Source organism: Pelobates fuscus, chromosome 3 (genome assembly GCF_036172605.1).
Source record: "Pelobates fuscus isolate aPelFus1 chromosome 3, aPelFus1.pri, whole genome shotgun sequence".
Classification (NCBI taxonomy): Eukaryota; Metazoa; Chordata; class Amphibia; order Anura; family Pelobatidae; genus Pelobates; species Pelobates fuscus.
The window spans coordinates 313912301-313936156 of NC_086319.1; the positions used below are offsets into that span (position 1 = coordinate 313912301).

The following is a 23856-nucleotide window of genomic DNA, read 5'->3' on the forward strand; positions in this document are numbered from 1 at the left end:
CGACTGTTTCCAGCAGGGACACTGAGATGGCCTCTGTTAGAAAGACCCCCTTCCAAGCCTATTAGACTCCATTGTAGTCTCTAATAGGGCCTGGAGGGGATTCTTTCTAACACACTCTCTAAAGGACACTGAGATAGCCTCTGCTAGAAAGACCCCCCTCCATGGCCCATTAGCCCTCAATTGTAGTCTCTACTGGGGCCTTGAAGGGATTATTGCTCTTTTGTTCCTTGTGTCTAAAGATTGTGTAGGGTGTGGCTGGAGGCGGTGCATGGAGGCGGGACATGGGTGGCGCTTGCTGCGGAGTATGGGTGGGGCCTGTAAGGGGGCCCTTGATTTATTTTGCCCGGGGGCCCTGAGGGTTCTCAGTCCGCCCCTGGATGGCAAGTTGTCCATTTACAGTAGAAAAGGATTAACCTAATAGACATTTTTAAAGATTTACAGTTCCATAGTTCCTAAGTATTGGGCATCTCCTTAATATATGTTACTTTCTCTTTTCAGTATGTTTTGCACTGTATGATGAATAACTAACTACACTAGTTTGTGCATTATTATTATTATTATGATATTTATTATTTATTATGATATTTATAGAGCGAGCGTCGTCATAATCCACAGCGCTTTACAATGGGTGGCATTCATTTGCACAAAACGTTGCATGGTGATGTCATAAAAAGACGATATAGTGATGTAAATTTTTTAGGAAATGAACAGATGTACTTTATACAATAGTTTCACAATGAAAACATTGTGTAGACAACAGAGTTCATATTACACCCTGGTATTTGCATTTACATTATCTTGCCACATTAACCATTTCCATGCCAAAGGGTACCTGCACACATCATTCAACTCACATCATTAAAATGGACAATAAGCAGAAATATAAAGAGAAGCATTTATCCCCTTAAAGGTAAAGGTAATAAGGTAGCCTATTTACTATGTTTTTCTTTAAACAGAATAACATTGCTGACATACTTTACAAGCCATCAGAATTTTTTCTTAGCGTTTGCACAGTAAAAAGCCTTCAGCCTCATTAGCTTGTGTCTCTAGGCTCTTATGGGTAAAACAGTCATAAGACGTTCTATGTAATAGTTTCTGCTGTAAGCTATTGTAAACATGATTTATTTTCATGTTGTATTTATATGAAATCATAGCAAGTTGGCTCTGTTACTAGTTGTTCTTGTCTAAATACTGTAATCATTGTTGAATCAAATCTTTCTCTTTCTTTCTTTCTTTCATTCATTCTTTCTTTCTTTCTTTCTTTCTTATTTATCCATTTTTCTTTCATTTGAAACATTTGTCCCATAATCAAGGTGAATAAAGGGCATGTCCCCCCCAATTGCCCGACTGATGTGCCATCAGTTTTGGTAGCTAACCCATTTTACCTGGAACATTGACAAAGTATCACTGTATTATGGTTTTATCAGCAATAAATCATAACAATTCACTGGAGACATGGAACCTTGCTGTTCTCGTACTGATCCCATTTGCTTTTTAAAGTTCTATCATACCATTCCTTTTTTTATCTCAGTTTTCAAGCATCCACAATTTAGTAAAATATACAAAAAACAAAAGACGCATACAGAAGGTTTCTATTTTGGTCCTGTGTAGATGGATGTTTGCTTTTACTCAAAGTACATATATTTATTATAGGAGGCTGAAAATGAGTAACTATAGAACGGACTTGTGTAGCAGCTCATAGAGTACCTGCAGTCTGGTGCCTATTCATTAAAGTCTTAGTTTCCACAACTTTTAAATTAGACCATGTTCACATTTTCTTCTTTTAGCCCACTATAGGAAAAAAAACATACTTTCTTAAAGGACCACTATAGGCACCCAGACCACTTCAGCTCAATGCAGTTTCAGAGAACTGTTAACATATGGGTTAATCCAGCCTCTAGTGGCTGTCTCATTGACAGCCGCTATCGGCGCTTCCGCGCTTCTCACTGTGATTCTCACAGTGAGAAGACGCCAGCGTCCATAGGAAAGCATTGGGAATTCTTTCCTATGGACTGACTGACTGCATTCAGCTGATGACGTCCAAAGGAGGAGGAGAAGATTCACTAAAAGAGAGCAAATGGAGAGAATGAGGGACAATTACTTATGTAAAGCAAAACACAGGCAAGGGGTGTATCATAAATAACTATGAAAAAAAATCAGGTCAAATGGAGATTGCAATTAAATGGACATTATAGTGTAAATGCAAGTGGTACCCCATTACCTTTATAACATCTTAATTGCATAGAATTTAGCAGAACAGATCTTACAAGTATCTTCGCAACACTTTTATAGAGACAGTCAGGTTTCTCTATTTATATTTTAGAAATACTTGAGAATACAATAAACCCACTTTGTCTCAATGGTCCCTGACTTTTTAACCCTGCAGGAACAGCAATGTTTACACAATAGAGTTTAAATGGCTCCAATGGCTATCACTCTGACAGCAAGAAGCACTTCTGTCCAAAAAGCCAAGTAGAACTCTTAAAGACCATCTAATTGACGCAGTGCAGTGTTTTGCGGTGCATGGGCCTTCCAATGCTTTCCTATTGGAGTCTTGATGATCTCAGCTTTGGAGGTGGAACAGCAGTGCAAGGGAGAAAAGGTAAGCAACATGGCTTTATTTTGTTGAATCAGACTGGGGGCAGTCACTTAACTTAACTTAGAAGGGCCCTAGAGCATCAGGAATACATGTTTTTTATTCCTAACATTACACTAGTCCTAACACTACAATGTTACTATAATAGTGTCAAAGACAACACAGAAGTTCAGGTAATACTTTAGAAAGTGCGGCTGAGATTTTGTAGATCACATCATTGGAGATATTCATTAAGGCCTTTTCTGAACAGTGGAGAGGTTAAAAGTCAAACAGATTTTTATATAAGGTTGTTTGAGTCATGGAAGTTAATAATGTGATTACACACAATTCTCTCAAGTAATTTAGAGGCAAATGGAAAGAGAAATTGAGGTAAGCAAGCTAGATTTATTTAATATGGGAGTTATAGAGGCATGCTTAAAATAAAATGGGTCAGCTTCAGTAGACAGAAAGAAAAAAGTTAATGAAGTATGTGGGCCTTTTGCAGGGATATATTAAGAATATGGCATTGGGTTAATGTGACAATTTGTTGGTAGAAAGTAGAGGAAATGAGGGCAGATTCTGACACCAAAGTTAAGTGTCGAATTAGGTTTTTGCCATTTATGTTCTAGAGATGCATTTGGTGTTGAATAATTTAAGAGTTAGTCTTATTCCATACATGTTCTTGAACCACATGAATATTTTCTGTTTATCAACTCAGCTTTTTCATAGTTGAGAAGAATAATGAAAAGAAATTCAAACCTAGCAGAAAAATGATTTGCCAACACACCTTATATAATCATAAATAAACCTAGATATACATATATTTTTATATTTTCAAAAGAACCAGAAAAACTACAGATACTACAAATGACTAGCTCTGTGCTCATCCAATACATCAGCATGTAAAATGTCATGAAATTTCTGAAATTGCCTTCTCATAGATTCATTATTGGGAACATTTATTGAATTTATTATTACTCAAATGGATCATTATGCAGGTACCATCTTGAGATAATTTTAAATGTCAAGTATACATTGACAAAGGGGTTTGTGGATTTTGTACAACAACATATTTACAACCCTGCTCACCAATATAATAATTAAATGTGCTACCATTGCATAACTCGGAATATATGTACTGTTGACTCATCAATTTCTTACACAGTTACAGGAGCCTCTCACTAATCTTTGCTTCTCCTAGCTCAATCTTCTTTTACTGCACTATAGCATCTTTTGATGATCTTCTTTCATCCTTATACTCAGTTCTCTACTGTCTTCAACCATTTCCTGTATTGTTTAAACATGCATCTATCACACCTATTAAACAAGAAATAAACTGTTCTTTCAAATCCAAAATTTGATTATTATGCTTGACAACTCTAGATTCTAGTAACAAGCCACTGAGAACACGTCTATCTTTAGATATCATTTTAGTACAGAATCTATTATAAATAGTGATGTCCCGAAATGTTCGCTGGCGAATAGTTCCTGGCGAACATCGCTTGTTCGCGTTCGCCACAGATGCCATCATTGAGTAAACTTTGACCCTGGCCTGTACCTCACAATCAGCAGACACATTCCAGCCATTCAGCAGCAGACCCTACCTCCCAGACCCTCCCACCTCCTGGACAGCATCCATTTTACATTCATTGTGAAGCTGCATTCTTAGTGAGAGTAGGGACAGTGTAGCTGCTGCTGATTTGATAGGGAAATTGATAGCTAGGCAAGTGTATTCAGTGTCCACTACAGTCCTGAAGGGCTCATCTGATCTCTGCTGTAAGGACAGCACCCCAAAAAGCCCTTTTTAGGGCTAGAACATCAGTCTGCTTTTTTTTTTTCCGTGTAATGTAATTGCAGTTGCCTGCCTGCCAGCCAGCCTGTGTGTCAGGCTCACAGCATATACTGTGCCCACTTGTCCAGTACCACCACTCACTCACTGGTGTCCCAATAGCTTGCATTTAAACAAAAAAAAAAAAACATTTTTTTAATGTAGTATAATAGCAGTCAGTTTCCTTCACTAGCGTGCGTTTCAGGGCCTGCCCAGTGCCACCACTCACTCACTGGAGTCACAATAGCTTGCATTTAACAAAAAAAAAACTTTTTGGACTGTACTATAATAGCAGTCAGTTTCCTTCACTAGCTTGCGTTTCAGGGCCTGCCAGGGCACAGTGTCACACCAGTGCAACTCATATCTGGTGTAGCAGTAGTGTACATTTAAAAATAAAAATAAAATTTTGACTGTAATAGATTGAATAGCAGTTAGTTGTCTACCAGTGTGTGTGTCAGGCTCACAGCGTATACTGTGCCCACCACTCACTCACTGGTGTCCCAATAGCTTGCATTTAAAAAAAACTAAACTTTTTTGACTGTAATATAATAGCAGTCAGTTTCCTTCACTAGTGTGCATTTCAGGGCCTGCCCAATGCCACCACTCACTCACTGGTGTCCCGATAGCTTGCATTTAAAAAAAACTAAACTTTTTTTGACTGTAATATAATAGCAGTCAGTTTCCTTCACGAGTGTGCGTTTCAGGGCCTGCCCAGTGCCACCACTCACTCATATCTGGTGTCCCAATAGCTTGCATTTAATAAAAACTAAACTTTTTTGACTGTAATATAATAGCAGTTAGTTTCCTTCACTAGTGTGCATTTCAGGGTCTGCCAAGTGCCACCACTCACTCACTGGTGTCACAATAGCTTGCATTTAAAAAAATCTAAACTTTTTGGACTGTAATATAATAGCAGTCAGTTTCCTTCACGAGTGTGCGTTTCAGGGCCTGCCAGGGCACAGTGTCACGCCAGTGCAACTCATATCTGGTGTAACAGTAGTATACATTTTAAAAAAAAAAAATAGAATTTTGACTGTAATAGATTGAATAGCAGTTAGTTGTCTGCCAGCGTGTGTGTCAGGCTCACAGCGTATACTGTGCCCACTTGCCCAGTGCCACCACTCACTCACTGGTGTCACAATAGTTTGCATTTAACAAAAAAAAGTTTTTGACTGTAATATAATAGCAGTCAGTTTCCTTCACGAGTGTGCGTTTCAGGGCCTGCCAGGGCACAGTGTCACACCAGTGCAACTCATATCTGGTGTAACAGTAGTGTACATTTAAAAAAAAAAATAGAATTTTGACTGTAATAGATTGAATAGCAGTTAGTTGTCTGTCAGCGTGTGTGTCAGGCTTGCAGCGTATACTGTGCCCACTTGCCCAGTGCCACCACTCATATCTGGTGTCACAATAGCTTGCATTTAACAAAAAAAAACATTTTGTGACTGTAATATAATAGCAGTCAGTTTCCTTCACTAGTGTGCGTTTCAGGGCCTGCCCAGTGCCACCACTCACTCACTGGTGTCCCAATAGCTTGCATTTAAAAAAAACTAGACTTTTTTGACTGTAATATAATAGCAGTCAGTTTCCTTCACTAGTGTGCGTTTCAGGGCCTGCCCAGTGCCACCACTCACTCACTGGTGTCACAATAACTTGCATTTAAAAAAAAAAAAAAAAAACTTTTTGGACTGTAATATAATAGCAGTCAGTTTCCTTCACTAGTGTGCGTTTCAGTGTCTGCCAGGGCATAGTGTCACACCAGTGCAACTCATATCTGGTTTAACAGTAGTGTACATTTTTAAAAACATTTTTTGACTGTAATAGATTAAATAGCAGTTAGTTGTCTGCCAGCGTGTGTGTCAGGCTCGCAGCGTATACTGTGGCCACTTGCCCAGTGCCACCACTCATATCTGGTGTCACAATAGCTTGCATTTAACAAAAAAAACACTTTTTGGACTGTAATATAATAGCAGTCAGTTTCCTTCACGAGTGTGCGTTTCAGGGCCTGCCCAGTGCCACCACTCACTCATATCTGGTGTCCCAATAGCTTGCATTTAAAAAAAAACTAAACGTTTTTAACTGTAATATAAAAGCAGTCAGTTTCCGTCACTAGTGTGCATTTCAGGGCCTGCCCAGTGCCACCACTCACTCATATCTGGTGTCCCAATAGCTTGCATTTAATAAAAAATAAACTTTTTGGACTGTAATATAATAGCAGTCAGTTTCCTTCATGAGTGTGTGTTTCAGGGCCTGTCAGGGCACAGTGTCACACCAGTGCCACTCATATCTGTTGTCACAGTAGCTTGCACGCATTGCACCTCTAATCGAAATCAAAAATGACAGGCAGAGGCCGGCCACCCCGCAGGGGCCGTCTTTGTCGTGGTTCTGTGATTACCTTTGGCCCTAGAATAATGCCCAGTGTTCAGAGGCCACGTACCCTGAACTTGAAAAGTTCTGAGGACATAGTTGACTGGCTAACACAGGACACCCAATCTTCTACAGCTTCCGCTCGGAACCTCGACGCACCATCCTCCTCCAGCTTAGCTTCGGGCACCTCTCAAGTTACCACTCGCCTGCCTGCCACCACCACCAACACTAGCACCACAGCCGCTTCACTTGGTATGTCAGAGGAATTATTTACACATCAGTTGGAAGAAATGAGTGATGCAAAACAATTATTGCCAGAGGATGTAGATAACAGGGATATGTCTCAGTCAGGCAGCATTACACACGTATGGTGTGATGATGATGATGTTGTACCCACTGCTGCTTCCTTTGCTGAGTTGTCAGATACAAGTGAAGCGGTTGATGATGACGATGCGTCCGTGGATGTCACGTGGGTGCCCACTAGAAGAGAAGAAGAACAGGGGGAAAGTTCAGATTGGGAGACAGAGAGGAGGAGGAGGAGATGAGTTGGAAGCAGGGGAGGTCGTCGCAAGGAGCTAGTGGCACAGTCAGACAGCATGCATCAGCACCCGGGGTCAGCCAGACAGCACGCCAATCAACGCATGCTGTTGCCACCACCAGAATGCCGTCATTGCAGAGCTCAGCAGTGTGGCATTTTTTTGTGTGTCTGCCTCTGACAGCAGCGATTCCATTTGCAACCTGTGCCAAAAGAAACTGAGTCGTGGGAAGTCCAACACCCACCTAGGTACAACTGCTTTGCAAACGCACATCACAAACGCCTATGGGATCAACACATGAGTACAAGCAGCACACAAACTCAAAGCCGCCATCCTCCTCCTGGTCCTGCATCTTCAGCCACGTTAACCACTGCTGTCCTCCTTGCCCCCTCTCAACCATCCGTCCCTCCGTCTCTCGCCTTGAGCAGTTCCTGCTCATCTGCCCACAGTCAAGTGTCTGTCAAGGACCTCCTCGGCTGAGTCCTCTTCTGCTGCTGCGTCTTGCTCCACATCAACGGCACCCCCCCAGCTCCCCAGGTACTGTTCCACATCCCGAATACGGCAGTGTCACGCCGTCTTGGGATTGACTTGCCTGAAAGCAGAGAGTCACACCGGACCAGCACTCCTGTCCGCCCTGAACGCACAGGTGAATCAGTGGCTGACTCCGCACCAACTGGAGATCGGCAAAGTGGTTTGTGACAACGGAAGAAATTTGTTGGCGGCATTGCATTTGGGCAAGTTGACACATGTGCCGTGCATGGCACATGTGTGTAATATGATCGTGCAACGCTTTGTGAATAAGTACCCAGGCTTACAGGACGTCCTTAAGCAGGCCAGGAAGGTGTGTGGCCATTTCAGGTGTTCCTACACGGCCATGGCGCACTTTTCCGATTTCCAGCAGCGAAACAACATGCCAGTGAGGCGCTTGATTTGCGACAGCCCGACACGTTGGAATTCAACACTCCTAATGTTCGACCGCCTGCTCCAACAAGAAAAAGACGTTAACAAGTATTTGTATGACAGGGTGCTAGGACAGCCTCTGCGGAGCTGGGATTTTTTTTGCCATGTTACTGGACGCTCATGCGCAATGCCTGTAGCCTCATGCTTCCTCTTGAGGAGGTGACAAACGTAGTCAGTCGCACCCAAGGCACCATCAGTGACATCATACCTTTTGTTTTCTTCCTGGAGCGTGCCCTGCGAAGAGTGCTGGATCAGGCCGTAGATGAGCATGAAGAGGAAGAGTTGTGGTCACCATCACCACCAGAAACAGCCTTATCAACATCGCTTGCTGGACCTGTGGCAATGCTGGAAGAGGATTGTGAGGAAGAGGAGTCAGAGGAGGAATGTGGCTTTGAGGAGGAGGAGGAAGACCAACCACAACAGGCATCCCAGGGTGATCGTTGTCACCTATCTGGTACCCGTGGTGTTGTACGTGGCTGGGGTGAAGAACATACCTTCAGAGAGATCACTGAGGATGAGGAAGAGGACATAAGTAGCTGTCGTGCCTGTTGAGGGACCCTCATATAAAAAGGCTGAAGGAGAACGACCTGTACTGTGTGTCCACGCTACTAGACCCCCGGTATAAGCATAAAGTGCCTGAAATGTTACCGAAATACGGCAAGTCGGAAAGGATGCAGCAATTCCAAAATCAATTAAAAAGCATGCTTTACACAGCGTATAAGGGTGATGTCACACAGTGGCGGATCCAGAGCCTGATCTCGGGAGGGGCACTTGTAGATTATTTAAAGAAATAATCCAGACACAATAACCACTACAGCTCAGTGTAGTGGTTATGGTGTCAATAGTGGCGGGACCCCTCCCAGAGTAAGTAGTCAAACCGTTTAAGAACAGTTTGACAACTTACCTGAGGTCTGCTGGGAACTGGGGCTGTAGTAGGAGTGGTGTGTGTGAGTGGTGCAATGTGTAAGGGGTGCAGTGTGTGTGTGAGGGGGACAGTGTGTGAGCAGTGTGTGTGTGTGAAGGTTGTAGTGTGTGAGTGAGGGCGGCAGTGTATGTGTGAGTGTGGGCAACGTGTGTGTATGGGGCGGCAGTGTATGGGGAGCAGTGTGTGTGTATGGGGTTAGTGTATGTATATAGAGTGTGTGTGTGTGTATGGGGGAGCAGTATGTGTGTATGGGGGCAATATGTGTGTATGGGGCAGTGTATGTATGGGGGGCAGTGTGTGTGTATGGGGGCAGTGTGTGTATGGGGGCAGTATGTGTGTATGGGGGGCAGTGTGTGTGTATGAGGGGCAGTGTGTGTGTGTATGGGGGCAGTATGTGTGTATGGGGGCAGTATGTGTGTATGGGGGGCAGTGTGTGTGTATGGGGGGCAGTGTGTGTGTATGGGGCAGTGTGTGTGTATGGGGGCAGTATGTGTGTATGGGGGCAGTATGTGTGTATGGGGGGCAGTGTGTGTGTATGGGGGGCAGTGTGTGTGTATGGGGGGCAGTGTGTGTGTATGGGGGGCAGTGTGTGTGTATGGGGGGCAGTATGTGTGTATGGGGGGCAGTATGTGTGTATGAGGGGCAGTGTGTGTATATGGGGGCAATGTGTGTATGGGGGCAATGTGTGTATGGGGCAATGTGTGTATGGGGCAATGTGTGTATGGGGGTAGTATGGGGGCAACGTGTGTGTATGGGGCAGTATGGGGGGCAATGTGTGTATATGGGGGGCAAGGTGTGTGTATGCAGTATGGGGGCAATGTGTGTGTATGGGGGCAATGTGTGTGTATGGGGGCAGTATGGGGGGCAATGTGTGTATATGGGGCAGTATGGGGGGCAATGTGTGTGTATGGGGGCAGTATGGGGGGCAATTTGTGTATATGGGGCAGTATGGGGGGCAATGTGTGTGTATGGGGGCAGTATGGGGGGCAATGTATGTATATGGGGGCAGTATGGGGCAATGTGTGTATGGGGGCAGTATGGGGGGCAATGTGTGTATATGGGGGCAGTATGGGGGCAATGTGTGTATATGGGGGCAGTATGGGGACAATGTTTGTATATGGGGGCAGTATGGGGGCAATGTTTGTATATGGGGGCAGTATGGGTGCCAATGTGTGTATGGGGGCAGTATGGGGGGCAATGTGTGTATATGGGGGCAATATGGGGGCCAATGTGTGTATATGGGGGCAGTATGGGGGCCAATGTGTGTATGGGGGCAGTATGGGGGGGCAATGTGTGTATATGGGGGCAGTATGGGGGGCAATGTGTGTGTATGGGGGCAGTATGGGGGGCAATGTGTGTGTATGGGGGCAGTATGGGGGGCAATGTGTGTATGGGGGCAGTATGGGGGCCAATGTGTGTATATGGAGGCAGTATGGGGGCCAATGTGTGTATGGGGGCAGTATGGGGGGCAATGTGTGTATGGGGGCAGTATGGGGGGGCGATGTGTGTATATGGGGGCAGTATGGGGGGCAATGTGTGTGTATGGGGGCAGTATGGGGGGCAATGTGTGTATATGGGGCAGTATGGGGGCAATGTGTGTATATGGGGGCAATATGGGGGCCAATGTGTGTATATGGGGGCAGTATGGGGGCCAATGTGTGTATGGGGGCAGTATGGGGGGGCAATGTGTGTATATGGGGGCAGTATGGGGGGCAATGTGTGTGTATGGGGGCAGTATGGGGGGCAATGTGTGTGTATGGGGGCAGTATGGGGGGCAATGTGTGTATGGGGGCAGTATGGGGGCCAATGTGTGTATATGGGGGCAGTATGGGGGCCAATGTGTGTATGGGGGCAGTATGGGGGGCAATGTGTGTATGGGGGCAGTATGGGGGGGCGATGTGTGTATATGGGGGCAGTATGGGGGGCAATGTGTGTGTATGGGGGCAGTATGGGGGGCAATGTGTGTGTATGGGGGCAGTATGGGGGCCAATGTGTGTATGGGGGCAGTATGGGGGGGGCAATGTGTGTATATGGGGGCAGTATGGGGGGCAATGTGTGTGTATGGGGGCAGTATGGGGGGCAATGTGTGTGTATGGGGGCAGTATGGGGGGGCAATGTGTGTATATGGGGGCAGTATGGGGGCAATGTGTGTGTATGGGGGCAGTATGGGGGGCAATGTGTGTGTATGGGGGCAGTATGGGGGCAGTGTATGTGTGTAGATTGTGTGTGATAAGGGAAGGGGGGCTTTTCTTTTTTAATAATATATATATTTTTTTTTATTTAATTTAAATAAATATTGATGTCCCCCCTCCCTTCTTACCTTTGCCGGGAGGAGGGGGGACATTTCTTGATCCCTGGTGGTCAGAGGGTGATTCCCTGGTGGCCCAGTGGGGAGAGTGAACTCTAGCCCATAGCTCCCGGGCTAGAGTTCACTCTCGCGAGATTTGGGGTTACCGCGGCAACGCTCCAAGCTCGCGAGATGAGGACCCGGAGGAGCTGCAGGCAGAGATCCCGGGTCCTCTCTCCTCCCTCTCCCTCTCCCCTGCCGGCTGTCAGCATAGTGCCTGCGGAACAGGGAGGGAGATCTCTGATCTCCCTCCCCAGTCCGCAGGCACCTGCATGTGCTCGCAGGGGTGAGGGAGACCGTCAATTTTCTCGGGGGGGGCAATTGCCCCGTTGCCCCCCCCCCTGGATCCGCCACTGATGTCACAGCACAACGGGAATCTAACAGGGGAAGAGGTGAAAGTCATCCTCCTCCTCCCACGACCACGCCGGCAAGGGCAGGAGGCTTTACAGACGTGTTGTTGATGGAGGACATGCGGAGCTTTTTAAGCCCTACGCATCGCCACAGCCCTTCGGGGTCCACTCTCAGAGAATGACTCGACCGACAGGTAGCAGACTACCTCGCCTTAACTGCAGATATCGACACTCTGAGGAGCGATGAACCCCTTGACTACTGGGTGTGCAGGCTTGACCTGTGGCCTGAGCTATCCCAATTTGCGATAGAACTTCTGGCCTGCCCCGCTTCAAGTGTCCTGTCAGAAAGGACCTGCAGTGCAGCAGGAGGTATTGTCACTGAGAAGAGAAGTCGACTAGGTCAAAAAAGTCTAGATTACCTCACCTTTATTAAAGGACCACTATAGTGCCAGGAAAACATGCTCGTTAATCGTAGAGAGACCTGGCACCCAGACCACCTCATTAAGCTCAAGTGGTCTGGGTGCCTAGAGTGGTCCTTTAAGATGAATATGGGGTGGATCCCGAAGGGACTGACAGTGGGCGATACATTCGACTAAAAAAGGCATGATGAGGGGGACTACTTAACACACCACTCCTATCTGGTGGCACATTAGATTGCATGCGCAGTGCCCCAAATTTGAAGTAGGAGGACCGACCATGCATGTTTTTCAATCTCCTGCTTCCTAAAATCGATGCCTTACATACACGTCCCCTGATAGGGGACGTAACAGGGATTAAACTGATAGGAATAGTACTACTTAACACACCACTCCTATCTGGTGGCACATTACATTGCACGCGCAGTGCCCCAAATTTGAAGTAGGAGGACCGACCAAGCATCTTTTCCCATCTCCCGCTTCCTAAAATCGATGCCTTATATACACGTCCCCTGATAGGGGATGTAACAGGGATTAAACTGATAGGAATAGTACTACTTAACACACCACTCCTATCTGGTGGCACATTAGATTGCATGTGCAGTGCCCCAAATTTGAAGTAGGAGGACAGACCAAGCATCTTTTTCCATCTCCCGCTTCCTAAAATCGATGCCTTATATACACGTCACCAGATAGGGGACGTAACAGGGATTAAACTGATAGGAATAGTACTAATTAACACACCTTATAATAACGCAGAGAGAGGCAACGCAGAGAGAGGAGTCTGAAGAAGAGGAGTCAGAGGAGGAAGGTGGCTTTGAGGAGGTGGAAGACCAAACACAGCAGGCGTCCCAGGGGGCTTGTTGTCACCTTTCGAGGACCCTTGGTGTTGTACGTGGCTGGGTGGAGGAAGAGACCTTCAATGACATCAGTGAGGCCAAGGAACGGGACAGGGCTAGCTTGGTATCCAACCTTGTGCAGATGGGGAGTTTGCGGTTGTGCAAATGGACTGTTTGCGGTTGTTTACGTTGCGTTAAACGGGGAGTTTGGTCTGTCACTGTGAAGCGGGCGTAACCCTTACACTACCTGATCGATAGAACATCATACCTGATGTTTTAAAGCAGGTTATTCCAAACAATTTGGGAATGTTAGGTGATTTATGTCCTTTATGAATTAAAACCAGACTCTGCATCAACTATGTAATTTTCCATAGGAGTTTTACCATGGATCCCCCTCTGGCATGCCACAGTCCAGGTGTTAGTCCCCTTGAAACAACTTTTCCATCACTATTGTGGCCAGAAAGAGTCCCTGTGGGTTTTAAAATTCGCCTGCCCATTGAAGTCTATGGCGGTTCGCCCGGTTCGCGAACATTTGCGGAAGTTCGCCGTTCGCGAACCGAAAATGTTATGTTCGCGACATCACTAATTATAAATTATGTTTGTTGTTGTTTTGCAACTCAACCAGAACATTTACATTATGTTAGCTTCGTCTATGTTATCATGCTTTTTTAATCACCTGCTAATTGGTTTATTAGCTTTTTATTTAAACATGATGTCCATCCATTTAACTAGTCTCTGTTAGCCCACTGGAAACCTGGACTCCTGTTTGTTATTTACAATAAATCTATCTTGAGATCTTCCTCATTGGTTGTAAGTTTTTTGATGAAGGTATTTATCTCATAAGTTGTGATTGTTTGTTATTCTATATATATAAACATTTATCATGCATTTATATCTTAGATAGTGTTTGATCCCTGTCTATGAAAATGTGTCCAACTGTTCATCATATGTATGTACTTACATTGCCTTGTGTGAATCTCAAAATTTGTTATTGGACTTTAAAGAAACATTATAGCTTTAGCTATACAGGCATGTCCTCCTAGACAGGTCTCTCCCTTGGCTCACTTAGTACTGCTTACCTCTCCACCTCATTTGATGTCATGGAGGAGGCCTCTTCCATGATGGTACAATTTAATGCTCCTTATAGAGGAGCACTGCGGACCTAATGTGAATTATTGGTGGGCACTGCACGCATTCAAACATCCACACAGAAACACTTTCTTATGGGGGTTTCCGTGTCATGTTTTTTCTCGGTCAGTGCAGCAGACGTATTTGTCATATTGACAGCCACTATAGGTGGTCTTAAAAATTGCAGTTTTTCAAAAACTTCAATGTTTAACATTGCATGGTTTAAAGGATTGTGCCACTGCACCCAGACCACGTTATTGAGATGAAGTGGTCTTGGTGACCATAGTGTTCCTTCAATTAATGGGTTGTTTTTAAAATATCTTTGTAAAACATCGAGATACACTAAATGGAGTTCCAGTTTGGAGAAAGTTGAGTTGCCATTGGGTGAAAAAAACAAAACATAAAATCTATAAACTTTTTTTTTTTTTATAAACCTTAGCATAAGAGAAGGCAATGAAGATTATAAAAGGCCTTTGAGGCACAATAGCTCCTTCCTTGCAAATCCTTCATAATGGCATATTAGAAATTTATAAGACAGTCAAGTGAAGCCATCATTCAATAGCAGACTTTTTGGGGATTTGTAGGTCACCAATTATAGTATCATTATGCCTACATTATTATATCTCTTCTGCCAGGTCAATGACTGTTTCATCTATCTTCTAAACTAAGCTGAAATCTTGATTTATCTTTGTCAGTACCTGATGTACATTACTATCTAAATACCTTTGTTAGTCTTTTATCTTAGTTCAAACTCTTCTCGAATGGTGAATTCATTTTTAATACTTGTAAAATTTTTAGTCAACATTCTTCTTCTTTTATTAATTTGCTCTTTATCGCTGTTCACATTATCTTGTGTCATATGTAAGAAGGCTAACTTGAGTAATAATTAATTAATTGTATAGAAATTCAATTAAACACTCCACCTTTCTTCTTGGCTACCCATCTTGCTCTTTTGTTTTTTACTAATAGTGCTTCATTTTTTTATTTGTCTATCTATATTTTTCCTCATTTTTCCTCATTATGCCTTTTGCCCTTAATTAGCTTGCAGATGGACCCTCCTGAGTTCACACATCACACCACTTTTCACCTTCATACCCAAACATGTCACTGACTTGCTAGTCTGTTCAGGCCAGGTCTGCCACCAAACTTGATGACCATTTAAAAAGTAAACAATAGCTAAAAAAAACATTTCATTTGCATACACATACAACATAAAATGTATATTTATACTTACAGTTTCTGGAGTCCAGTGTATAGTTCCATATCCACGGCATTCAACGTGTGTAGACCTTTCCAGTTTTCTATGTGTCTGTAAAGAAAAGCAAGACTTATTTTAGCCACCTGACATCATTATAATTAAGAGCCACTATAAGACACATTTATGGATGCTGGGATACATATACAAAGAAAAAAACTAAATGTGCCAAAATCAACCGGCCGTTTCTGTGAGTGAAAGCAGTAGCACAGATGCCAGGACTATAGAAAATTTACAATTACTGCAGCGGATCACATCTGTGTCACATTGAAAGCTCTCTTTTTTTGCATTTATTATGCAATTGTATACAGTAGCATCAGAAAACTGACCTGTCTTATGTAAATGTGACGCAAATGAATCTTGTAAAGACAATCATTTAAGAACTTTTCTTCCGATCATGTCACCAAAACATCTGCCATGTTCATTTTCATAAAAAATTCCTGACGTGACTGCATCCAGAAAATTAACCCACTGCATGATATGTACTATAGCAGAGATAATGATATCACTGTTCACTCGGGTGGGAATCATCTTATTCTATTCAATGGTATCCTATAGAGCTAAATTAAAGTTTAATTCATTAAAAACACAGTACGCAAACTAACGTTTAGTTTCCACATCACAGGATACATTAAGATTTCTGTCACTTTAGAGAAACGTTTCCAGAGCATCACACCTTAGTACATGATTTCGGTGGAACAGTCCTGCTTTTCTCAATCGCAACTTTGTTCCTTGGTGTCCTACTTTTGAGGATTACAAGGACCTGTCCTCAAAAAGTGAAGTGTGAGTGCATCATTAGACATGCTCACATTATGCTAGGGAGAGAGAAGCTGGCAGAGAACACTGAAATAGTGCTCCCTGCATGTCATAGTCTTCTCGATTGATAGGTATTCTTGCATGTATTAATGCCAGGCTGACCCACTAGTAATTTGAGCCGATTCACCTCCTTTCAGGGTAGGTCTACCCCCTTTACCCCTTCCCCACCCAGGGGCGTATTAGCCGCGAGGCAAACAAGGCATTTGCCTTGGGCGGCATTTTCCAGGGGGCGGCAAAAAAAGCCGCCCCCAAATGCCCAAGGCAAATGTCTTGTTAGTAGTGATGTCGCGAACATAAAATTTTCGGTTCGCGAACGGCGGACGCGAACGTCCGCAAATGTTCGCGAACCTGCGAACCGTGCGAACCGCCATAGCCTTCAATAGGCAGGCGAATTTTAAAACCCACAATAGTGGTTGAAGGGGGGGGAGGAAACCTACTCTCCTTCCCCCCCCAGCCCCCACCCCTGGGTTCGGGTGGGGGCCATAATGATAATGAGGGGGGGGACTTACTGTCCTCCGCCCCCCGGCCCCCACCCCTGTGCGGCGGGTGGGGGCCATAATGATAATGAGGGGGGGCTACTGTCCCACCCCCCGGCCCCCACCCCTGGGCGGCGGGTGGGGGCCATAAAGATAATGAGGGGGGACCTACTGTCCTCCCCCTCTCCGGCCCCCACCCCTGTGCGGCGGGTGGGGGCCCTAAAATTAACAATAAGGGGGGACCTATTGTCCCCCCCGGCCCCCACCCCTGAGCGGTGGGTGGGGGCCCTAAAATTAACAATAAGGGGGGGACCTATTGACCCCCCCGGCCCCCACCCCTGAGCGGTGGGTGGGGGCCCTAAAAATAACAATAAGGGGGGACCTATTGTCCCCCCCCGGCCCCCACCCCTGAGCGGTGGGTGGGGGCCCTAAAATTAACAATAAGGGGGGGACCTATTGTCCCCCCCGGCCCCCACCCCTGAGCGGTGGGTGGGGGCCCTAAAATAACAATAAGGGGGGGACCTATTGTCCCCCCCCGGCCCCCACCCCTGAGCGGTGGGTGGGGGCCCTAAAATTAACCTATTGTGGGGGCCCTAAATACAAAGGGAGGGGGGGTGCCCTTGTTAACCCTCCCCCCCCCAAAAAAATGATCTACCTACCTACCCCCCTCACCCTAAAAATAATGAGGGGGGGACCTTTAACTAAAACCCTGTAAAAAAATAGATAAAAACAACTTACCATTTGATGTTTTCTTTCTTCTACAATCTTCTTTTTTCAGCCCCAAAAAAGGCCAAAAAAAAACCCATAATAACCGACGCAATAAAAAAAAAACAACAAAAAAAACAACCGCACAAAAAAATAATCCATCTTCACCCATGGAGGGCTCCGCGCAGACTGAGCTCTGCAGGGCGGGGGAAGGCTTATAAAGCCTTGCCACGCCCTGCAATTAGGCTAAGAACACTGTGATTGGCTGGTTTAAGCCAATCAGAGTGCTCTTTGTCATTTTACACAGTGTGGGAAAATTCCAAAGAACTTTCCCACGCGTGTAAAATGACACAGAGCACTGTTATTGGATGGCTTGAAATCCATCCAATCACAGTGCTCTGTGTCATTTTACAAAGCGTGGGAAAATTGATCTTTCCCACGCTGTGTAAAATGACACAGAGCACTGTGATTGGATGGATTTCAAGCCATCCAATCACAGTGCTCTGTGTCATTTTACACGCGTGGGAAAGTTCTTTGGAGTTTTCCCACGCTGTGTAAAATGACAAAGAGCACTCTGATTGGCTTAAACCAGCCAATCAGAGTGTTCTTAGCCTAATTGCAGGGCGTGGCAAGGCTTTATAAGCCTTCCCCCGCCCTGCAGAGCTCAGTCTGCGCGGAGCCCTCCATGGGTGCAGATGGATTATTTTTTTGTGCGGTCGTTTTTTTTTTTTTTTTTTTTATTGCGTCGGTTATTATGGGTTTTTTTTTTGGCCTTTTTTGGGGCTGAAAAAAGAAGATTGTAGAAGAAAGAAAACATCAAATGGTAAGTTGTTTTTATCTATTTTTTTTACAGGGTTTTAGTTAAAGGTCCCCCCCTCATTATTTTTAGGGTGAGGGGGGTAGGTAGATCATTTTTTTTGGGGGGGGGGGGGAAGGGTTAACAAGGGCACCCCCCCTTTGTATTTAGGGCCCACAATAGGTCCCCCCCCTTATTGTTAATTTTAGGGCCCCCACCCACCGCTCAGGGGTGGGGGCCGGGGGGGGGACAATTGGTCCCCCCCTTATTATTAATTTTAGGGCCCCCACCCACCGCTCAGGGGTGGGGGCGGGGGGGGGGACAATAGGTCCCCCCCTTATTATTAATTTTAGGGCCCCCACCCACCGCTCAGGGTTGGGGGCCGGGGGGGGGGGACAATAGGTCCCCCCCTATTGTTAATTTTAGGGCCCCCACCCGCCGCTCAGGGGTGGGGGCCGGGGGGGGACAATAGGTCCCCCCTAATTGTTATTTTTAGGGCCCCCACCCGCCGCTCAGGGGTGGGGGCCAGGGGGGGACAATAGGTCCCCCTCTTATTGTGATTTTTAGGACCCCCCCCCTTTTTTTTTTTTTTTTTTTTTTAACAGTGAGCAGCCACAGGCTGCTCACTGTTTAATAGACATGCCCCTACTCGCGGTATTGCGAGTAGGGGCACAATTTACTAATACTAAGTAATTTTTACTTAGTATTAGTAAATTAATAGGGGGCGGACCGAACATCGCATATGTTCGCCCGCCGTGGCGAATGCGAACACGCTAAGTTCGCCGGGAACTATTCGCCAGCGAACAGTTCGGTACATCACTACTTGTTAGCCTTGCGGCTAACAGACATGCCGGCGGGCTGCTGGTCGGTCGGGCGGCGCTGGCGGGCGGCTGGCGAGGGAGCACTTCCTCTGAGCTGTCTGCTCAGCTCCCTCGCACGCCGCAGAGTGAGGCTGGGAGCCGGAATATGACATCTTATTCCGGCTCCCCCTCCCAGCCTCACTGTGCTGCGCGCGAGGGAGCTGAGCAGACAGCTCAGAGGAAGTGCTCCCTCACCAGCCGCCTGCCTGCCTAACCCATCAGCCCGACCGCCCAGCAGCCACTGGACCACCAGGGAGAAAGATGACGCCCCCCCCCCCCCCAGCATTCCCAAAGGTAAGAGGCTGGGGGAGTTAAAGTAAAAAAAAAAGTGTTAATGTGAGTGTGTGTCTGTTCGTGTGTGTGTGTCTGTTAGTGTGTGTGTGTGTGTCTGTTAGTGTGTGTATGTGTGTGTCTGTTAGTGTGTGTGTCTGTTAGTGTGTGTATGTGTGTGTCTGTTAGTGTGTGTGTCTGTTAGTGTGTGTGTGTCTGTTAATGTGCGTATGTGTGTGTGTGTCTGTTAGTGTGTGTGTGTGTGTGTGTGTGTCTGTTAGTGTGTGTGTGTGTGTCTGTTAGTGTGTGTGTGTGTGTCTGTTAGTGTGTGTATGTGTGTGTCTGTTAGTGTGTGTGTCCGTGTGTGTGTGTGTATGTGTGTGTGTGTGTGTGTGTGTGTCTGTTAGTGTGTGTGTGTGTATGTGTTAGTGTGTGTGTGTGTGTGTGTGTCTGTTAGTGTATGCGTATCTGTCAGTGAATGTGTGTGTGTGTGTGTGTATTTAGAAGGCGGGGGGAGGGAGGAGGGCGCCTGAGTTTTGTCCTGCCTAGGGCAGCACAAAACCAGAATACACCACTGCCCCCACCCACAACTAGATGGTTTTTTTTTTTGGGGGGGGGGGGGGTAGGCTAGTACATTACACCCTTTTCTGAAATAACTATTAACTAGCATTAATCAAGGTCCTCTTGTGCCTTGGGACTGGAGTTTTCAAGCTATCTAAACCATTCCGTATCCAATGAAGTTTCTATACTTGGTTCTGCAGGCAGCGGTACAGCCCCCACACTCAGCATACTGAATTACAGTTTGAGGGCAGTAGGGTGTAACATTACAGAATCCTTAGAATGAAACATAACGACATGCACACAAACAGCAGGAGACAGTTTACTATGCCTGTTCCACCAAAGGTGTTGTGAAGGTTTTGCTTGTCTTTTTGTTTGTCTAACCCAGCATTTCCCAATTAGTGTTCCGCGTAACCCTAGGGTTCTGCAGTAAGGCTCCGCAGCGATTTGCCCGTCGGGTGGCCCAAGCATTTAGGGCCACCCAATGGGTATTGCTAAACAGGGGTCCGGTCAGGCACTGCGGGCATCTAAGATCGTGACCGGACCCCTATTGTATGGGATGCTATGAAGAAGTGACAGCATTTCCTCCAGGACAGAACACGCAGGCTGGAGGGAGAGAGGGAGCGCAGCGGGGAGTGAGTGTATATGTGTGTCAGATACATACACACATACACAACGACACACTGACATACAACTGGCACATACAAACACAGATACACACACTATGACACACAGATACATACATACACACACACAGATACACACTGTGTGTAAAGGTGTGTGTATCTGTGTGTCAAAGTGTGTGTGTATCTGTGTGCCATTATGTGCCAGTGTGTGTATCTGTTTGTCAGATACATACACACACACACACACACATACACACTGACACACAGATACACACACTGGCACATACAAACACAGATACACACACCTTGACATGCAGACACACACCAGCACATACAAAAAAAATGGGTTTTGGGGGTGGGTTCAACGATGTTGATACACTAAGTCAAAGGGTTCCACTGCAAAAATTCATTGGGAACCCATGGTCTAACCACATATGTTGACATGAAATTGTTTCTACCTGGATAAAGTGATAGCAAATAAGCTGCCATCTTTTAACAATGAATGTATATCTCTTTTATTGTAACAGAAAATTGAGTCCCAAATAAGGCTGGTCTTGAAAAATTATATATTACAGTTTATTGTAAGTAGAAAGATCAGCATCTAGAAAGTTTTATTCAAAATGTATTAATTACAACCGGTACCCTAATCCAGGGGTAGGCAACCTTCAGCACTCCAGATGTTGTGGACTACATCCCCCATAATGCTCTTGCACCCATAATGCTGGAAAAACATCATGGGAGGTATAGTCCAAAATATCTGGAGTACCGAAGGTTGCCTACTCCTGCTTAATCATTATCATTTTCACCTTAACTTTACCTAAAGCCCAAACCTGGGAAAAGTTACTTCCTTTTTTACAGGAAAAACTGTCTTTTTAATACTGGAAATACACAATTACATGTTACATAGCCCAGTTGTGCACTATTTTGCAATGTTTAAAATTTAGAGCAGGTTAGGCTGTCTTCTGCACTCCAGATGTTTTCGACGACAGCTCCCATGACGCTTTGCCAACATTATGGCTGTAAAAGCGTTATAGGAGATGTAGTCCACAACATCTGGAGTGCTGAAGACAGCCTAACCCTCCAGGTTTAGGGAAGCTTTTGGCTTATCTGTGCCATTTTTAACCATGCACAATTGGTGTGCCTTAAACTATCCCAGAGTGCATGTCTGAGATGTCCTGCAGAATGTCAGGATTCATAGGCTTGCACTAATTCTTAATTACCTGCTGTCAGGGCACTGCGGGCGGCTGTAAGGGGAGGCTGCAATCCACTTGCAGCACTCACCCTCTGTCCCTCGCCGTCCGCGGTCTCCCCTTCCCCTACCTGTCAGTGAGCGGCGTCCTCCCTGCTCCAGGCGCCGCTCGTGTCCTCCTCCTCGCCTCCCAGCGGCAGCATGTATAATGCTGCACGCTGGGAGCCCGCACATTTATGCAAACGCCAGGTTCGGTCACGCGACCCGGCGTTAAAGACACAGTACCATAATCACAGTGGGAGGTGTAAATATCTCCCACGTGTGATTGTTAATTCTGATTGGAAGTTATCCAATCAGAATTAACCTTAGGATATATATATATACTTACCTTTCCTGTCTCTCAGTGCCCTGTTGTGGTCTTGTGATACCTGTATTGCAGTCTGTTCGTGCGTCTCTCTCTGGTTACCGATTATTTGGCTTGTTATTCCGATTTTCCCGTCTTCTCCATTCCTTTGACCTCGGCTTGTTTCTCGTTCTCCTGTTTTCTGGCTCCCTTTACTTGGCTTGTCTCCTGACTATTCTTAGGGTGCTCAACCCGGCCATTCTAAGGACTGGTATAGCACCCTTTTCTTTCTGTGACCTGTTATCATGTTAGGCTCAAAAAGCAGTGCTTCTGATTAAAGTTGACATAACATGGCTACAGTGTTGCTTAAACATGTACTGGAAAGAGGTGTTTTCTTATATGTATATATTGCAAAAACATACTCTCAGCTTTTATTTTAGACAATAACAAAAGAATATGTAAATTTTGTTTTAACACAAACGCCTTCAACTTGGCACCATTAAAACTACTATATTAGGGTAATGAATAGAGCAATAAAGACACAATATTTAAATGTTGAATCAATTATGCACAGTAGAAGTATAAGAATCAAAAATGAGTGCACAGAATTAGAGGCAGGATAATGTCACCCAAATGTCCCATTCAAATGTGATGAACTTTCCATAGAGAATTGCATAAGTGGTTGAAAAAAATCTTAGCAGTTTAATTTTCAAACAATTTTACCAGAAAAGTTACATATTAAGATAACGAAAAAAACACAATTATGCTAGATTCTATTCGGGACTGAAGTGAGAAAGCTCAGAAGACACTCACCAGTGAAGGGGTTAACAAATGGGGTTACTCATGTTTCCCAAAAAGATGTGAATAGCAAATAGGGTAATTCACTAACGTGAGAATTCAAAGGGAATTTCAAATTAGAGGTCAAAATAGGAGAATGGAAATATTCACTAAGACTTTTAGCTATTTTAGCTACTCTGTCCATAATTTTAAATTGACTTTGAATATAAATATATAAATATATATATATATATATATATATATATATATATATATATATATATATTGTGCAGGAAATCACCATCAAAAATAGATTAGCACTTATGGACGTGACTGCATCAAGAAAATGAACTCATTCAATTATATGTACTACAGTAGAGATAATTATATCACTGTTCACTCTGGTTGGATCATCCTATACTTGGACAGAGGCAGTTGTTCAAGTTCTGAACCCCAACAAAACCTAGAATTTGCTCTATGTGCTCAAATAACCACAATTTAAGGGAATTTATTTACATGCACCCATACATATTATATATTGATTTTTAAAGGACAGACATTGCTTGTTTTAATATCCTATATGTAACACATAACACAACATTGGGTGTGAATACATTTTTACAAATTAAAAAAAAAAGGAAATGTTTGCTTATAATAATGTTTACTCATCTAGTGCAACTAAGTAAAAATTAAAATCCAGATATCTTCATGTATCAGTCCTAATTGTTAAATGTCTCATGTGTCCAGGTTCTAAATAAAGTTTTGCTAACACTAACTCTAACTGTATGCCTGCCCCAACCTTACTCCTAACCTTTACCCTACACTATCACTAACTCTAAAACAGCATTAACCCTAACCCAACATTAACCCTTACCTTAAAAGTGACACTATAGTCACAAGAACAACTACAACTT

The 23856-nt window shown here is 44.7% G+C and overlaps 1 protein-coding gene across 4 annotated transcripts in view; it reads right to left on the reverse strand.

The window, feature by feature from the left end:
• The window catches only part of NTRK3 (neurotrophic receptor tyrosine kinase 3), a 560615-nt gene that overhangs the window by 421475 nt on the left and 115284 nt on the right, over positions 1-23856 (reverse strand). For all 4 annotated transcript variants that reach the window (XM_063448881.1, XM_063448879.1, XM_063448883.1 and 1 more), the window contains exon 2: positions 15506-15580. In XM_063448881.1, the coding sequence (XP_063304951.1) occupies positions 15506-15580 (75 nt within the window). The remainder of the gene's footprint in view (positions 1-15505; positions 15581-23856) is intronic.